This window comes from Pteropus vampyrus, unplaced genomic scaffold, assembly GCF_000151845.1.
Source record: "Pteropus vampyrus isolate Shadow unplaced genomic scaffold, Pvam_2.0 Scaffold17, whole genome shotgun sequence".
Taxonomy (NCBI): Eukaryota; Metazoa; Chordata; class Mammalia; order Chiroptera; family Pteropodidae; genus Pteropus; species Pteropus vampyrus.
The window spans coordinates 9,331,081-9,349,358 of NW_011888798.1; the positions used below are offsets into that span (position 1 = coordinate 9,331,081).

The following is an 18,278-nucleotide window of genomic DNA, read 5'->3' on the forward strand; positions in this document are numbered from 1 at the left end:
TAAATGGTGCTGGGCCAACAGGCTAGCTTTTGAGGATGTCACTCACAGACATGGGGATGGGAGCTAGATCGCTTCCTGTGATACCAGATTTAAATGCAATAAAATGAAACCATGAGTATACTAGGATAGGATAAATTTTTCTAAATTAATTTTTGAAGTGGGAAAGGTATTTATAAACAAAGACCCAGAAGCCATAAAGAAAAACACTGATAAATATGACCACATAAATATTGTGGCAAAAAGTTACCATCAACATACTCATCAAAAGATAAAAAGGGAGAAAATATTTACAGCAAATGCTAGACAAGGGGCTAGTTTTCTTAATATACATGAAATTCTTATAAATCTGTAAGAAAAAGATGGAAAACACAAAATAAAAACTGGCGAAGAATACAAACAGGCAGTTCTCAGACGAATCAAAATGACCACTAATATTAAAAGATGCTCAATTTCATTTGGAATCAATATAATGCATAAAAAAATGCAATTTTTAAACTATCATGTTGAAAAAGATGAAAAAACATAATACAAAGATGGCAAGGATGTGCGGAAATTAACACTCTCATACACAACTGATGGGGGTATGAATTCATACAGCCTTCAGAGAAGGCAATTTGGCAGCATCTTTTATAATCTAACTTTGACTCAGAAAGTTATACAAACATATCCTACAGGTATATTTTCACAGCTAATATACCTTCACAAAGATGTTCACTGTAGCAATGTTTGTAACAGAAAAACAAAAACAAGCAAAAAAAAAAAAAATTATAAGTAATGAATGCCACCAGAGAACGGATAATAAATTAGAGGTACGTTTATCAAATAAAAGGCTACACAGGCACTAATAAGATGAGGTAGCTATGTACTGATAGGGAAAGTTCTTCAAAACCATGTAAGTAAAAGAGCAAGATTCATAGTAGTATATGTAATATGATCCCATTTATTTAAAATATAAAGATTACATATTTGTTTATTAAGCATTAAAATTTTCTGAAGATTACAAAAGAAACTGTTAAGAGGTTACTTCTGAGGAATAGAACTGGGGATAAGATGCAAAGATGAGGTTTTTATTTTTTAGCCTTCCATACTGTTTTGAATTTTTCTTTACCATGTATACTTTTTTAAATATAAAATTGAGAGATCCTCCTACTCAAAGATTGTGAACCATTCCTTTATATATGTTTCTCTAAGATCTACATTTGATTTTTTTCAAGGCAAACTCACCTAAGGTACTCCAAGTTTTTGCGAATATGTTTCTAATAGTTATTAGTAGGGTCACACCCATTTGAGTTTTTTGTTTTTATATCATGTATTGCTATATTTTTAAAGATGACAAAACTAACTTAAATGGGATGCTGGATTTTTCTTTTTCAAGCACACTTTTTAAATTACTGAAGTAATATGATCATTGCAAAAAATTGAGAGAATATATATATATGAGTTCAAAAAAGAGAACTAAAATCACATATAACCACTCAATGTTCGGTATGTTTTCTTTTTTCTTTACATTATGTTAATACATAGTAGTATCTATATATAAAGTGTGGTTACAAAGCTAAGAGCATACTGTACACCAATAGCTCTGTATCCTGATTTTTCTCCCCAACATATAACATATAATTGTTGAATTAATATTGTACCATTTCTCCACATCGAAAGTTAATCATTTCTGCACAAGGCATTTAGTTGGTTTCTAGTTCTTAGGTAAAATAAATACCACTTAATGAATATATTTATGCCTAAATTTTGTCTGCATTTATGATCGTTCCTTAGAAAAAATTGTTGGATCAAAGAGTATGAAATATTTGTTTCTCATGTTTTTCAAAAAGGTTATATACCAGTTTTCACTCCAACCACCAGCAGAGCCTATTTCCTTGCCAACAATGACTACTACCATTTTAAAAAATCATTGTTATTTCATAGGTGAAAAAAGTTTGCTGAGAAAATTTCTTCCTCCCATTACAAAATATAAAGTCAGGGTCCTTTCTACATGTTCACTCAAGTGATATGTCTCAATCTGAAAGCAGAAGGTTAAAAGAGGAACTGTCAAGTTTATTCCCTTTTTCAAACATTATTAGTTAAGTGGACTCCACCCCCAAAAACATACGGTAAAGTACCAACTGAGATTAAGAATCTCTTTAAAGTTCTTAAGAGTAACCAAATGAGCAAAAGGCATATCTTTATTCCATACATCTTGTCCTACACAAGTACTTTAGGTCTTTGAAGTAGGAGAGCAAAAATTTATAAAGGTTAGGGGACTAGTTGTAGATTAGCGCTGTTTTGCATTTGATGAGAACAAAGACAAGAACATTATGCAAAGTGATGCCTTGCTGACTTAGGAGAGATAGTAACATAGCATCGATGTGTGTCAAAAAATTTCTTCCTTCAGTGATATTTAAAGTAAGGTGGTCAGCTACTTTCCTGATAGCTCCAGGGCAATACCAAGGGTTAAAAACCAGACATATGACCTCAACAGAGCCCTGTGCAACAAAAAGATGCAAGGATAACAAAACTTAAAGCAAAAATAAGGTCATTACAATTTTTGGAAAAGATTTTTTATTCAGTGTTTAAGATTAAAAACTACAAGATTTTGCTTGCAGCTGATGAGCAAAAAGAAAAAAAAACAAATTACCATCTGTTTGGCTAGTTAAAATGCTCTGACTCAGAGTCAAATTACTCAGTGACATATGTTACTTTGTGTGGGCTTTAAAGAGTTCTGGAGCAAAATAGTTTAAACAAAGCATATCATCTGAGAGCACAGGACTAATGGGTATATGAAATACTGAATAAGAAAGCTTATGAAAGGAGGCCGTGGAAGACCTTTTGATTCTTTTAGGCTTCTAGTAGCTGGTTACCATATGCAAGGACCTAGCAGCTAGTTATTTTATCTCTTGACTTGTCTGAGTTAAAACAACTTTAACCCACTAAGCGGGAATAAAGAGACACTTTATAGATCAGTTGGAAAAAATAAAGCAGTTCCACCTCTCCAGCAGAATTTTAGTTGAATTAAATCATAAGAGAAACAATGATTATTGCACATACTGTACTTGTCACACTACATCTGTTGAGTAGAATTCCCATTCCAAGTGTTATTTTCATCTTCACCATCATCTTGAGTCCTCAATCTATATATCTTCCCCTCCTTTTTAAAGTCTTCTCCCCGTTTCTCCAGCACTCTTTTTCTGACTGGTTCCCTGATACAATAAAAGAGGGAAAAAAGACAAGATAACATAAAATGAAAACAGCAATAACACAAAACTGTTTCCCTTACAATTCCATTAGTATAGAAAACAATACTTTAAGTTACAGAAGATAACTATATCTACTATTGCAGTACTAGACTTCATACGTTTTTAGCAGTTTAACTTCACCTTTTCTCCAAGCCAAACCAGCCAAATCATTATTTTCCACTTCCATTTTTTAAATAATTTTTTAGTTATAGTTGGCATACAACACTATATTAGTTTCAGATATACAACATAGTAAGTAGATATCTATATAACTCACAAAGTGATCACTCCAATAAATCTAGTACCCCTCTAATATTATTGGCCATATTCCTTATGCTATACTTTCTATCTCCATGACTATGTGTAATTATCAATTTGTACTTCTTAATCCCCTACCCCTTTTCACCGATCCCCTCAACCCCCCTTTGATTTGGTAACCCTCAAAACATTCTCTGTATCTATGAGTTGGTTTCTGTTTTGTTCTTTAGATTCCACATATACATGCAATCATATGGCATTTATCTTCCTCTAGGTCCATCACACAATTTCTTTTCCCATCCCCTTACTTTTAGTCTAAGTGTCTTTTAATTTGAAGTGAGTCTCTTGTGGGAAGCATATGTAAAAGTCTTGTTTTCTTATCCATTCAGCCACCCTATCTTTTGGTTGGAGCACTTAACTCTTTTTCATTTGAAGAACTTACTAATACTTATGGTATTAATTGTACTTATTGCCATTCTTTATTCATATATTTGCTACATATTTTTTCTTCTTCTTAAAGAAGTCCCTCCAACATTTCCTGTAATACTGGCTTGGTGATGATGAACTCCTTTAGCTTTTTCTTGTCTGAGAAGCTCTTCATCTGTTCTTTGACTCTAAATGATAGCTTTGCTAGATAAAGTAATCTTGGTTGTAGATCCTGGGTTTTCATCACTTTGACTAATTTGGGACAAGCCCTTCTATCCTGAAAGGTTTCTTTTGAGAAATCAGCTGACAGTCTCATGCGAGCTCCTTTGTAGGTAACTGCTTTTCTCTTGCTGCTTTTAAGATTTTCTCTTTGTATTAAACTTTTGGCATTTTAATTATGATGTGTCGTGGTGTGGGCCTCTTTGGGTTCATCTTTTTGTGGACTCTCATCTTTTTGGGTTGTATGTCTATTTCCTTCCCCAGGTTAGGGAAATTTTCCATCATTATATCTTCAAATAGGTTTTCAACTTATTGCTTTCTCCTTCTGTTACATCTGATGTCATCCCATAGGCTCCTTCTATTATCTTCATTTTTTTTGTTGACACCCATTCTGATTGGGTGTCCTCCGCTACCGCATCCTCTATATTGATGATTTGATCCTCCGTTTCCTCCACTCTGTTGATTCTTTCTAATATACTCTTCACCTCAGACACTGTATTCTTCATTTCTGACTGGTTCCTTTTCATAATTTCCATCTCCGTTTTTGTTATCTCTTTGTTAAAGTTCTGAGTTCGTCTACTCTTCCCCTAAGTTCCTTAAGTAGCTTTATAACCAGTGTTTTGAACTCTGCATCTGGTATATTCCTTGTCTCCATTTTGGTGAATTTTTCTGAAGCTTTGTTTTGTTCTTTCAAGTGGGACATGATTGTCTCCCCATTTTGGCTGTCTCCCTGTGTCTGTTTCTATGTATTAGGTACAACTCCTAAGTCTCTCAGCCTTAGCAGAGTGGCTGTATGCAATATATGTGTGTGGGCCCCTTGGCACAAACCTGAGAGGGGTCCAGCTGCAGGCCAAGTTCAGCCACAGCCTGTGTACCTCCAGGGCCACCTGTTAAGTGTCACCAAGCAATCTACATATGGCTGCCACCCATGCTAGGCTTATAGGTGCCTCAAGGGGTCAAGTTCGAAACCAAGGCTGGCTGCCACTAGTGCAGGGTTTGGGGCTGCTCAGCAAGAGGTACAGAACACACCGAGGCCAGATGCTGCTTCTTTGGGTTTTGTGAGCCTTTGAGAGATTTTATGAAAGTTCGCAGCAGGAGCCAAGACGGCCCGTTTGTATGGAATAAAATTACTGCAAGTGGCTTGGATGGGCCCATAAGTTGGGAGAGGTGGAGTCTCAGAGAATCCCCTGGGCAGAGCGACTTGTGTTATCCAGGTTGTTGGTACCTGTGTGGCTGGGAAGGGAGAGGGCTCAACAAAGGAACAAAGCTTCTGCCTATACCTCTGTCCAGGAGCAAACTGCCCCTTCAGCCCTCACCGTGAAACCCAATAGCTCAGCGCCTCCCTGTATGTCCCTGGCGCCCCTCAAGCAGTTGCTCCAGCACTGGAGCTCAGAGCCAGTGAGTCTGTCAGCGAGTAAGGACAAGTGGAAGGTCTCTGTTTCCTGCAGCCCTCCATTTCACTCAGTCACAACCTCTGTTGGTTTTCACAGCCAGAGGTTGGGGGGACTTTTCTTGGCAATGGAACCCTGGGGTGGGAGCCCAGTGTACATCAGCCAGGACCCCTCACTCCTCAGGTGGGGGAGGGGGCTCTGCAGCCAAGATAGCCCTCTCAATACTCAATCGCCACTCCACTTGTGGGACTGAGCTGTTTGGCATCTCTACCGCATTTACCATTTCGAGGTGATCTGTTATTTGAGGTGACCTAGTTGTAGGGCTTCTATTCAGCCAGACCTCTGGCAATTCCATGTACTGGTTGCTCTGTAGTTTTGTTATAATTTTAGTGTAGTAGCTAGAGGAGGCGTGTAGAGCCTTTATCTTCTACGTCATCTTGAATCTCTTCCATATATTTCTTGATGACTTAGTAAGCTTTAGAAGTAGAATTATCTGCCAACTAATCTTTCCTTTATTAGTTATGCAAGCTGACATAGCTACTAAAACAATTTATGCTTTACATAGCACCCTAGAAGCTATCCAAAGCTCCATTCATAGCCTAATTGACAGAAATGGTCAATTAGCAATTTTTAATCCTTTTATAATCTTTAATTACTTATACAATTAAGAACGGGATTTCAATCCAAAATAGGAAGGAAACAGGGGTTAAATTTAAGCTAATATATTCTTCAACTCTAGAGGGGGACAGAGAGAGCGAAAAGGAAAAAAAGGAAAACTAATAGTGGAACACAAAGTTTTGCCCTCTCAGAAATATAGTCATCCCATCCTTTGCCCAAACCCAAGTCCTCTTCTCTTATTTGAAAAAAGTTTTAAAAACCCACACAGCAAGCTATCCCATATTACAGTAATTCAGGATTAAATACTTCCACCCATTGCTCAGTAAGATTTCCAAATTCAGCACTAATAAGGCCTAGTCTGAATGCTGTTCTAACACAAGAGAAGAATTTCCCTCTGTCCTCACTTGAACAATGTACTAAGGATATAATTGGTCTTCCTGCCTAATAGCTAAGGAAGAAATCAAGATAAAAGTTAAATCAGCCCAATCACAGTATCTACACATATCTTAATCTAGGAGTCACTAGGACTCAAGACTAGGATTTCCTTACTGACAGAAAGGATTTTCATTCCTTATCACATAGTATTAGTGTGACGATTTGCTATAATGCCTATTAATGGCCTAATAGAGTGTTTAACAGTAGTTGGTATATCATGTAATAAATTGTGCTATTGTATAATCTCATCTTCTAGAAAACTACTTCCTATTATTGTTAAAAAATGCAAAATCTTAACAGACGTATGAGTTGTCTGCTGGTATTACCATTCTAACCTTGACCATCTGCAATAAAAAAAAGGCCTCTTGGTTAAGGGACTAGTCTAAATAACTCTCCAAATAACTGGATAGTCCAAATAACTATCCAGTTTTCTCAGCTTGGTCCTTCTCTAAATGACCCAGAGAAAATTCTCAAGAACACAATCCCTCTAAAGAAATTACACAAGATGATTGTGAGAAATTAATGGAATATCTTGTCAGACAAAACATGGCTACCAAGAAAAGTATTACTATTTAGGCCTGAAGAAAATCTACTTTTCTAATGGGATGAAGAAAATTCAACAAATAAATAAAACCAAAAGAGGTGAAGTAGCTTTCCATGGAAGAGGTTTTAGGAAGATGGCTGAGAAAACACAGGTAGGTGAGCTTCCCCAGAGAGATTATATAATAAATGCTCAGAACATTTGGGGTTTTTCCCTAACACAGAAAGAAAATGAAGTACCTAAAACAAAATTTCTCATTCTGAATAAGGTATTGGGCATTATTAACATATTTTGCAAACAGGAAAAACACAGATACCTTTTTTCTGAATTGCTGGAAGATGCAAGGGTTGAGGATTCTGAAGATGCTGCTCTCACTGAGGTCTGTGCAGGAGGAGGATTACTAAATAAGAAGTTGCTAATCAGTCTCCAGATGGCAAGGAATGGGTAAAGTACTGTTCCCAACAATGTCCAAAAGTCTCCACTGGAAGAATGTACCATGGATGTAGTTGGTCTTCCTGCCTAAAAATTAAAAAATGAACCTAGATAAAGACTACATCAGCCCAATCACATCACACACAAGGTTCTAGGTAAATCTTATATCTGAAAAAGAAAGTCTTATTGATTTCAGTTTACTACAAGACGGGAAATTACCAACTTTTGCTGTTTTTCAAGTATATATAAACTTCTGGACAATCCTGGAGCTCTGTTTTTTTTAAAGAAGCAACCATAACATAGAAACCAGAAAGTTCTCGGTGAAATGAACCAATTATTTTTAAGAGAACTTTTCTACTGAAATTAGTAACTTTGATAAGAAAAGTCTTTCTTGATGATTGGAAAAAAGGGAAAAGTTTCAAACCTCAGTGAATGCAATTAATCCTGATTACTGGAGGGATAACCGTTTTAGGTGTGGGGCTCTAGTTCAGATCAGGGAAAACTAGACTAACTCAGGCACAAAAGACCCAGGCTCTCATCCAAGTTCCAGCATTTAAGGTGGCACTTTGTCAAAATTTTTTAAGCTTTCGGAGCCTCTTCATATTATTGTAAAGATCAAATGGAATTAATGTTAAAAATGAATATTTTTATGTTAAAATGATTTTTAAAAATCTGGTGAACAGTAGAGTCATACACAAATAAAAGACACTAAATCTAAAGATTAGACACTCCGCATCTTTTCTTCTTCTACTAGTCATTTTTTGTACATGAAAATAGGTAAGGTAAAAAGCTGAAAATCAATCTATTTACTTAATGTCTCACTAATAATAAAAATACATAAACCATGGGATAATGGAACAATAAATTGATTTTGAATAATTTGGATTTTAATTATCCATAGTATATAGCTTTCATCTTTTCTTCCATTTATTACAAGAAACAATCAAAAGTAGAACATAAATTATTAGAAAAAACACATATGTATATACATACTGGTAATAGTACCACTGAAGCACTTGGGGCAAGTTCCAAATCCAATAACTTCTTTTTATAATCTTCTTTGGTAAATTCTCTCCTGGGAAACATGGTTGCTAATGAAAAATTACCGTATGTGTTGCCAACAGTCTGTAACATAACAATAAATTTACAAACATTAAAATGATTCCTTTTCAAAGTAAGGTATTACTCACATGCATCCAAAATGACTGCTTTAATTAAAAGTGCCTTAATTTAAAAAGTTCATTTAAATGTAAACTCAAAATACATTAAAAACTTTGTGCTTCAAAAAGTAGCTGAAAGCTGTCAAATCCAAATAGTATTTAAAAGCTTTTATAATTCAAAAATAACCTTAGCAAAAATATAGTTCCTAAGACCATATAAACAAACTGAATAAAAATGAACAATTAGATATCTCTTTTAAGTATGGCTGCAATTTGCCATGAGTTTTCATTATCCTTTGGCAAATTTATATTACTATCTCACAAGTACACATTTCAATTATAGATATTCCATATTAAAAATCTGAAACAGACCTCATATATCAAACATCAGAGATTTCTGCCTCTTCGTCTCAAAGAATAAATGGTCCAAAATTAATCCACACAATACATAAAATACCCAGATCCAGGAAATTACATTGAGCAGCATCACAATAACTCACAATTTTAAGTCACCTATACTTATAAAATCTTAGACAGTTGTTTAACCAGAAGATTTCAATGAAAGAGACTAATGCTTTCGTTTTTTTGTAATTTTCCACTGCAGGTCATATATATACCTCACCATTCTCATTCTAACATAAGGACATAGACAAACACAAAATTAGGTCATTCTACTGAAGTGAAGTTCTAAAAGGACTGAGATAGATCTTTTATTCCCCACCCACCCCAACGTGCCTCCCCTTCTTTACTTACCTGTGGCAGAGGCAATAAGACTCAGGCCAGGGGTACCCCCTTTTGGGAGGCCCCAGGTAGGGCTCCACGGCAAAAGAATGAAAGTGGCTGTTTGAGTTGGTTACTATAAAGCTTAGAGAAAAGGGTTCTTAACATATGTTTTTATATTGTCCAGCCCAGCTCAGCAGTGGAGGAAGGCAGATAGCTTTTTAGGTATACTTCTCTTGGGACCCATAAGTGAGGTAGCAGACTAAATGCAGAGAAGAGATCTAGCTAAAAGATTTGAACTCTAATTTTAACTTTGAAGTGATATATGAGACAAATACTGGTACATATAATGGGCCTAGATAATAAAGGACATCTGATGCCTAGAATACATTTTGAATAAGAAATCAATCAGAAAATAAAAACTAATTGGAAGTTACTCATAGATTTTGAGTAAGCTACTTTCTGGAAGTAAATTCCTAACGAAGATACTTGTTGCCAAATAAAGATTAATGATCTATAGACTTGGACAACTGGCAGATGCTGGTAAAATGGTCATCTCCAAAGCACTGTAAGCAACCTGCAGAAAATGTGCAGAGGACCAAGAAAAACCATATCCTTTTTCACAGGAGACAATTCGGATCAGACCTCTGGAAAATCACTTGCTTTTCATTCCTCCAGTTGAGGGTACTAAGCAGTGAAAAAGGTTTCCAGAGCCTATTGTATAATATCAGCAAATTCCTATTTTTGCTCGACAAGCACCTATGCTGTTTTTATGTGGCATTAATACATGAAAGAAGCTCCACAATACTCTAGAGGTCCTGTGCCTCCCTCCTGGGGATAAGTCATGACTTATTCACATTTTTCAAATTCTGCTTGAAAATTTCCCCTCCTATATTTTAATAACCTATTCATCTACCTTTACTATAACTCAAGACATAAACTTACCTGTGCAGCAAACTGCCTTGCCTCTTCTAGAGGAGCATCAGAAGGGAACTGATTTGTAAAGGAAGAACCATCAGGAAGACGAAACTGAATTCTTGCAATGGTGCTGTGAAAGCAGAAAATTTAAGTCAGCATCTTTACCTCTATTCTCAAATAATACCTAAAGTTACAGAAACGAAGTGGAAATGCATGAAAATAGGGTTTTTTCACAATGTCAGATCTTTTCACTTTTTAATTTTGATGAAGTCTAACTTATCGCTTTTGTTGCTTGTGATTTTTTTTTTTTTGGGTGGGGGGAGTTATGTCTAAGAATCCATTACCTATTCCAAGGTCTTAAGATTTCCTCATTTTTTCCCTAAGAGTAAGAGCTATTTTTACCTTTTAAACTTAGGTCGATGATCCATTATGAGTTAATCTTTTATATGGTAGGAGGCAAGGGTCCAAATTCATTCTTTTGCATATATCTACTTGTCGAAGCACCATTTGTTAGACTATTCTTTCCTCATTGAATGGTCTTGGTACTCTTTTAAAAAATCAATTGATTAAAAATGTAAGTTTATTTCTGGAGTCTCGATTCTATTACATGATCCATATGTCCATCTTTATGCCAATTCCACAATGTCTTGGTTACTGTAGCTTTGTATTGTTTTAAAATCAGAAAATCTGAGTCTTTCAATTTTGTTCTTTTTCCAGACTGTTTTGAGTATTCTGGGTCCCTTTCATTTCCCCATGAATTTTAGGATCAGATCCCTGAAAAAAATCTTGACAGAAAAACTAGCAAGGATTTTGATAGGGACTGTGTTGAATCTATAAATCAGTTTCGGAAGCAGTACTGACATCTTAACAAAAGTGTTAAGACTTGTACACTGAAAACTAGAAAACACTGTTGAAAGAATTAAAACCTAAATACATAGAAAGACATTCTGTGTTCTATAGATCAGAAGACTTAATATTCTTAAGTATATTTTTAAGTATTGTAAAATTTTAGAAAGCTTTAAAATTTTTTTTATAATTATGAAAGTAATGCTTATTAATTTCTTAATATGGAAAACACAGGAAGTACAGAGAAGAAAATAAATATTAACCACAATCCAACAAACAGGATATACTGGAAATCTAAATTCTTGTTTTTGCAACATACTTCTGTTTGGGGAATTGCCTTATCCCTGCTACATGTCATTCATTCTGGTATGATTATCAATAACATTTCTTCTACTGAGGGCTTAACAACTACCCCAACCAGAGAACCCACACGAAGTGACTGTGTCTGGAGGTGGCCACATCATCCAAGCAGGGCCAATTGGAATTTTCCTCAGTGAATGACATGAGCTTTAGGAGAAAGAGTTCATTTTTTCTATCTGGGATCAGGAACTCAAGGTCCTGAAAGCGCCATGAGGCCCTGGGTTCTCCTTACACCATTTAAGGAGTTTCTCTGAGATTAAAGCTAAAATAGAAGAAATCAAGAGATTAAAAAGAGAAAGAGAAAAAAATCCTAAGAATATCCTTTAGATCCCTGGACCTAACTATGCTTAACCAAATTCATCACTGGAACTCTCAATTGCAGAGCCAATGGATTCTCTCTTTTGCTTAATCCTGTTTGATTTGAGGTAGGACAACTAAAGAATGCTAATACACAAGATAACTACAATAAATCATTTTGATGTATGTGCTGTTTTTTTGACAGATTTCTTGAGCCCTCTTTTTAAGTCATTTACAGATGCTCATCTTACAATGGGGTAACATCACAATAAACCCACTGTAAATTGAAAACTTAATACACCTAATCTACCGAACATCATAGCTAAGCCTAGCCTACCTTAAACAGGCTCACAACACTTACATTAGCCTACAGTAAAGCAAAATCATCTTAATGCAATGAATACACGGTAGAGCACTGGTAGTTTACCCTCATGAAAGTATGCCTGACTGGGAGCTGCAGCTCTCTGCTGCTGCCCAGCATCACTACAGTATCATAGCACGTATCACTACACTAGTAAAAGATCTGAAGCACAGTTTCTCCTGAATGCTTATCACTTTCGCATCACTGTAAAGCTGAAAAATCCTAAGTCAAACCATCATGAGTTGAGGACTGTCTGTATTTAGTACTGTTACATTGTAAATTCATATCCAATAACGAACTCCATTGGCAGCTGCCAAATTGGTCAATATGTCCTTCTGGAACTACTTATTATAGTCACAGCATATAACAGTTTTAAAAAGCAGCCTACAACTACAACCATTGTTCTCCTCAGCTATCACATACATACAGATATTTAAGCAAGAAATAAAGTACCTTCTTTCTCTTGCAGAAGCATCCCTTTTGACTTCCAATTCTGCCTGTTTGGCCAGCAAGGCAGCAGCTTTAGCAGCTTCTACTTCTTCCTTTGTCTTTGCAAAACGAGCTGCTCTCTCTGCACGATCCTTTAAAACAGTTGTTAGACATTAATTATTTTTCATTGTCAGAATGGTGTAATTCACACATTTCTAAACAAAAGGAACAAACACATATATGCATGAAATTCCTTAAAGTCATATGTTAACTTTATCACTCTGGATCTGGTATTTTTTTTAGTTTTATCAATTGCCAAGGACCAGAGTTGTTACTAAATAAACAGGGACTTGATTTTGGTCACTACTATATCTCCAGAGCCCACGACAGGTCTGGCACATAGTAGGTATTTGTTGAATGAACAAATGAACAAACAATATTAAGGTAGGCATGGTTTTCACAAGCATTACAACTGTTCAATTCTAAAAGCAATTGTTACAAAACCATCTTAAGCTTCTACTTATGTGTCTAAATCCTCTGAATGTCCCAAAAAAGAATGCTTATGACTAGAGGAGACTGTTAGGTAACCATTTCTTAGCTTCTTTTCTAGGGAATCTTTGAAAACTATCTTCTGACTACTGATTAAATTCAAAACATAACATGGAGAAAAATTACTCTGAAAAAATCATCTCAATTTTATTTATTTTTGAATTTTCTTTATTTTTATTTTTTAAAGATTTTTATTAAAATATAGCTAACATATAATATTGTATTAGTTTCAGGTGTAAAGCATAGTTATGCAACATTTATATACTTAAAGAAGTGATCATCATAATATATTCAGCAGCCATCTGACACCGTACAATACTATTATAAGATTATTGACTATATTCCCTATGCTGTATACCAAATCCCCACAACTTGTTTGTAATATACCTGGAAATCCGAACTTATTCCTCTCTCCCCTACCGCCTTTTTTCAATCACAGTTGACCTTCAATATTATTTTATATTAGTTTCAGGTGTATGCATAGTGGTTAGACATTTATAAAATTTACAAAGTAATAAATCATCTCAATTTTAATCTTAACTGTATTTTAATTCAACATACAATTTTTAGTAAAAGGAAGCTGAGAATTGGTACTCTTTGAGTCACTAAAATCTACAATTTTTGTGTGCATTATCTGGTAATAAACCAAAATCACTGTGCATAGAAAAACAATTTCATGTTCTAGATAAACTTAATACTCACCAATGCAATCTGCTGTTTTATACGCTCTCGAGCTGCCCTATCTTCTGCCTTTTCTCTGTTTCTTTCCTCTAACATTCTTTTTATTAATTCTTCTTCTTGCTTTCTTTTATAATCCAACATTTCTTTTCCAGTTTTTCTCCTCTCAATTTCCTTTTTAATCTCTCTCTAAATTAAAGAGAAAGTAATAAGTTTTATGAGCCGAAAACACAATTTAATAATCTACCCTAGAGACTATTATGTATGCAAAAAAGCTGGTTGTAGGGTACAACGAAAGGAATGAAACAACTTCATAAAATGTAAGGGGTGAGTAGAATTTATTACCAACATGGGTTAATGGTCAAATGTTTATCAATTTATGAATCTTTGCCAGTGGTTCTATTAAGATTACGATGTGGTCAACGCAATTTGAAAACAAACAGAATTATAGGTCATTGGTTTCTAAGATGAATACATTACCCTCCAAAGACAAGAAGTCAGTCATTTATATGGCTTGAAAAAATGATAACCTTCATATATTAGAACCCCAAAGAGATGCTACAGTTTATGTGCACATGATGAGAAAAATGAATGGTGCACTAGAATGCAGCAAAACCAGAGGAAAAAATCAGCACAATGTCTACAAATTTCTTCTTCACACAAAAGAACTAAAAGTTTGATCTGCATCGAACAAATAATTTTAGTTCAAGTCCATTTTAGTGTAGAAAACTCATAGCAGAGGGAGAAATAAGCCAATTTATTCCTAGCAATTTACAAAAAAAAAAAAAAAACCCACACAAAAAAGGTGTACACTATGATACTACTAAAGATGACAAATAATTCCTTTCATTACTACAACACTGACCTATAACCAGGAAGCCACCCTAGGTCTGCCAACGGAATAGGGAATCAAACATTCTCTTACCTAATGAAAGATTAAAACAATGCTTGGTATAGGAACTTTACCTGTTCTTCCTCTTTCCTTTTCTCTTCTCTCCTTTCTTCAAGTTTTTTGGTTAGTCTATATTTAAAAAAAAATTTTTTTAAATACATTAACTGAAACACATCATAGTAACATAAAATATATTTAGGAGATTCATTTAGCTAAAAATAACTGGGGAAATGTAGAAACAAACAAACAAAAGCTCCTGAAGGAATAGCAACAATTTATCTCCTTGACCCTGGCCCTTAGAAAAATCCATGATGAGTCAGTGGAAGCCAATCAGAAGCCTGGCTCCAGTTCTATGTGCCTTACCTCCTACTTACCATTGGTTCCCTTTCCCCACCCCAATCCACATCTTCAAATAAATATATAAATCAATGACTTACAAATGCTTTTCTCCTTATACAGAAGTAAACAGGAATATGGCACAAAGTTATTAAAAAGTAAAAGCAAAAAAACTGAAACTAATAATACCAAAACTAATTCCCAACTGTAAGAAATTCATCAATTAAAAACTAATGATTCTGAAAGCAGACAGTGGTAGTGGCTACACAATCTTGTGAATATTTTAAAACCCACTGAACTGTATACTTTGAATTTTATGACATGTGAATTATATCTAGATTTTAAAAAATAATGGTACTTTCTCTGAGAAGAATTTGGGATACACAGGCGGATATATTTGCTAAAACTCAGCTCAACAACTTGTGCCAGAAATCAAAAGAGTGCTCAAAGAATGATGAGATGTATGCTAAAAGGACAGAAGACCCAGCATGAAGGGAACTCTCCTAGCCAAATTTAGGGCAATTTGTACAGAAAAATAATCATAAGAGAAATAAACTGTAACACACTAGAGAAAAAAAGGATTCATAAAACATTTTACTGTTGAGGGGACTTATAAATTGGCATTAAGCACTCTGGAAAACTGGCCAGTATCTATGACTCACTCCTACATATTCCTACTCCTACAAATACATCCAAAAGACATGTTCACCAAGACATATACAAGAATGTTCATAGTGCCCTATTCATAAGAGCCCCAAAGTGAAAACAATTCAAATATCCATCAATAGTAAAATGGACAAATTGTGGTATAGTCAAAGAATACGATGAAGCAATGAGAGTGCACCAACTATTGTCACATCCAACAACACAGAAAAGTCCTCACAAATACAATGCTGAGCAAAGGAGAGCAGACACAAGGAGTACATGAGGTATGATTCCATTATGATGCTTACAAATAGCAAAACTCATCTGTGGTGTTAGATTCAGGATAGTGATTATCTCTGAGAGGGAAGCAGAAACTAAGAAAGGGGCATCAGGCCACCAGTGCTTGTTGTACACTGGTAATTTCCTAATTCTGGATCTGAATGCTGGATCTGAATGAAGTTTACTGGAAAAAATGGGAGGAGGGGTATAGAAAGTAGGAAGAAGTGAATCATAGCACTTTTCTATAGAAGAGTGAAAGCTAGCTAATAAATGTAAAAGAAACAGAATTAGAAAAAAAACTTCACTATTTTTAACTACCAATGAAATAACTAATGGATATCAAATATCCAAATATTTGATGGATATCCAAATATCAATGGATGCCAAAACCACTGGTGAAAGTTTTTGAGGAATAGCATATTCACCATTTCAAAGAATCATCCTATAGATAACTCCTTAATTAGGGAAAAGGGTGTCTTTTTAATGAAAAAATACAACAGATATCATAACCAATGATTAAACTTAACATCGCTAATAATGCGTACATCTCATATTAGTTGCCTCTTGATGAGAATAATGAGAAGGACAAAACATCACCTAGGTGATGTTCTCATTAAAGTTTAACTTCAGTCTAGAATGACAGAACAGAGAACAACAGATCAAGGGACATTCTAGAAACAACTAGCCTAGACTCCAAACTTATCCAAGTCATGAAAAATGAAAACAAAACAACAACAACAAAAAACAAACAAAGAGGATGTTCTGGATTAAAGGAGACTACACTAAATTCAATGAAATGACCCTAGATTAGATCCTGAATAAGGGGGAAGAAAGTTATAAAGGACATTATTAGTATAACTGGGGTACTTTAAATATGATAGAATATTAGATAATCTTACTATATCAATTTATAATTTTAGTGTGATAATGATTTGTTTAGTGTGATTATTAATGAATAAAATCTGAAAATGTCTTTATTCTTTAATTATATACCACCTATAGAATTCTTTTCTGAGAAAAAGAGATGTAATTTTTTTCTAATTTGGTTGAAAAGCCCACTGCATCTTAATGACAAATCAACTGTTTCAACACGTCTGCATCTGGGAATCTACTACTTAATTTTATTGGCCTGAGCATAGGTCACTGGGTATATAGACTCCAGGCTCCAACCTAGGCTGGAGATTCTGCTCAGAGACAACAGAACCTCAGTCAATGTTTTTATTATTAGGAGATACATCCTCAAGTATTTGGAGTAAAACGAAATGATTCCTTCAATTTTCAAATGAATCAGCAAAAAGGGTTGTCATTATACCATTCTTTCAACTTTTTGAGGCTGAAATCTTTCCAAATTAAAGATTGGAATTGATGACACTATATATTATCTTTCCCAGATAACTGTGCCAATTTTTAAACCTAATATGAACAAAATAATGCATTTTAAAATATTTGTATTTCACATCTTTTAGCTTTAAAAACAAAACACTATATATTTAATTAGTATTAAAATTTTTTTTTGAGTCTCACAGTTACAAATCAATCCATTTTTTAAAAAATCAGGTTTACTTCCTCGAGAAAAGGCAGTTCAAGATAGAAAGTCACTTTTTTCCCCAACAAGATTACTTTTCCTTCAAACTAAATGAGAAAAAATCCTAAGACCTAGTATGGAGTAATTAGTTTTTTAAAAACTAGGTCTCTGGAAAGAGATGTTACAGCTTAAGAGGAAAGTTAGAATACTATATTTACTAATCCACACTGCCTAATTTTATAGCTAAATTTTTAATTTGTATAAAATATATTTTAAAATATCACCAAAGTTAGAGAAAAATGCATGAAATTTTGCTTTACAGAGCCTGGTATTACATAATTGTGTAAATATCGGAATATATCACAGGGATTAATGGGTCCAACTTACATGGACTGAGAAAAAGCACTGCAGTCCAATTCTCTTAGACAGGGAAACTAGCAGCACGTTAGGGCCCAATAACCCTACAGAGGATGAGTCGGAGGCACCAAAGCACCACAGAGTCTATGATGGGACAGTGGAGATGAAGGCAACCTTAAGGGTATAACAATGATAAGCAAAGGAGACACCTGGGGGACATCTGGAATAGAAATGTTATGTTATATAGGTTGATGTTTTTAGTTATTGTCATTGTCAGTGAATCAGATTCCACAAAAAAACAAAATTCCTAACTGAGAACTCAAATGAATAATATGCAGGACCTCAAGTGAATTAATTAGTATCAAGACTTTGGTTG

General features: G+C 34.7%; 1 protein-coding gene across 2 annotated transcripts in view; it reads right to left on the reverse strand.

Annotated features, from left to right (window-relative positions):
- Nucleotides 1-920: 920 nt before the first annotated feature.
- The window catches only part of UBXN4 (UBX domain protein 4), a 32,682-nt gene continuing 15,324 nt past the window's right edge, over nt 921-18,278 (reverse strand). For both annotated transcript variants that reach the window (XM_011354481.2, XM_023527490.1), the window contains exons 7-13: nt 14,835-14,889; nt 13,893-14,057; nt 12,666-12,793; nt 10,376-10,478; nt 8,544-8,675; nt 7,435-7,637; nt 921-3,194 (exon numbers count right to left, since the gene is read on the reverse strand). In XM_011354481.2, coding sequence (XP_011352783.1) covers nt 3,056-3,194; nt 7,435-7,637; nt 8,544-8,675; nt 10,376-10,478; nt 12,666-12,793; nt 13,893-14,057; nt 14,835-14,889 — 925 coding nt within the window. In that variant the 3' untranslated portion in view covers nt 921-3,055. The remainder of the gene's footprint in view (nt 3,195-7,434; nt 7,638-8,543; nt 8,676-10,375; nt 10,479-12,665; nt 12,794-13,892; nt 14,058-14,834; nt 14,890-18,278) is intronic.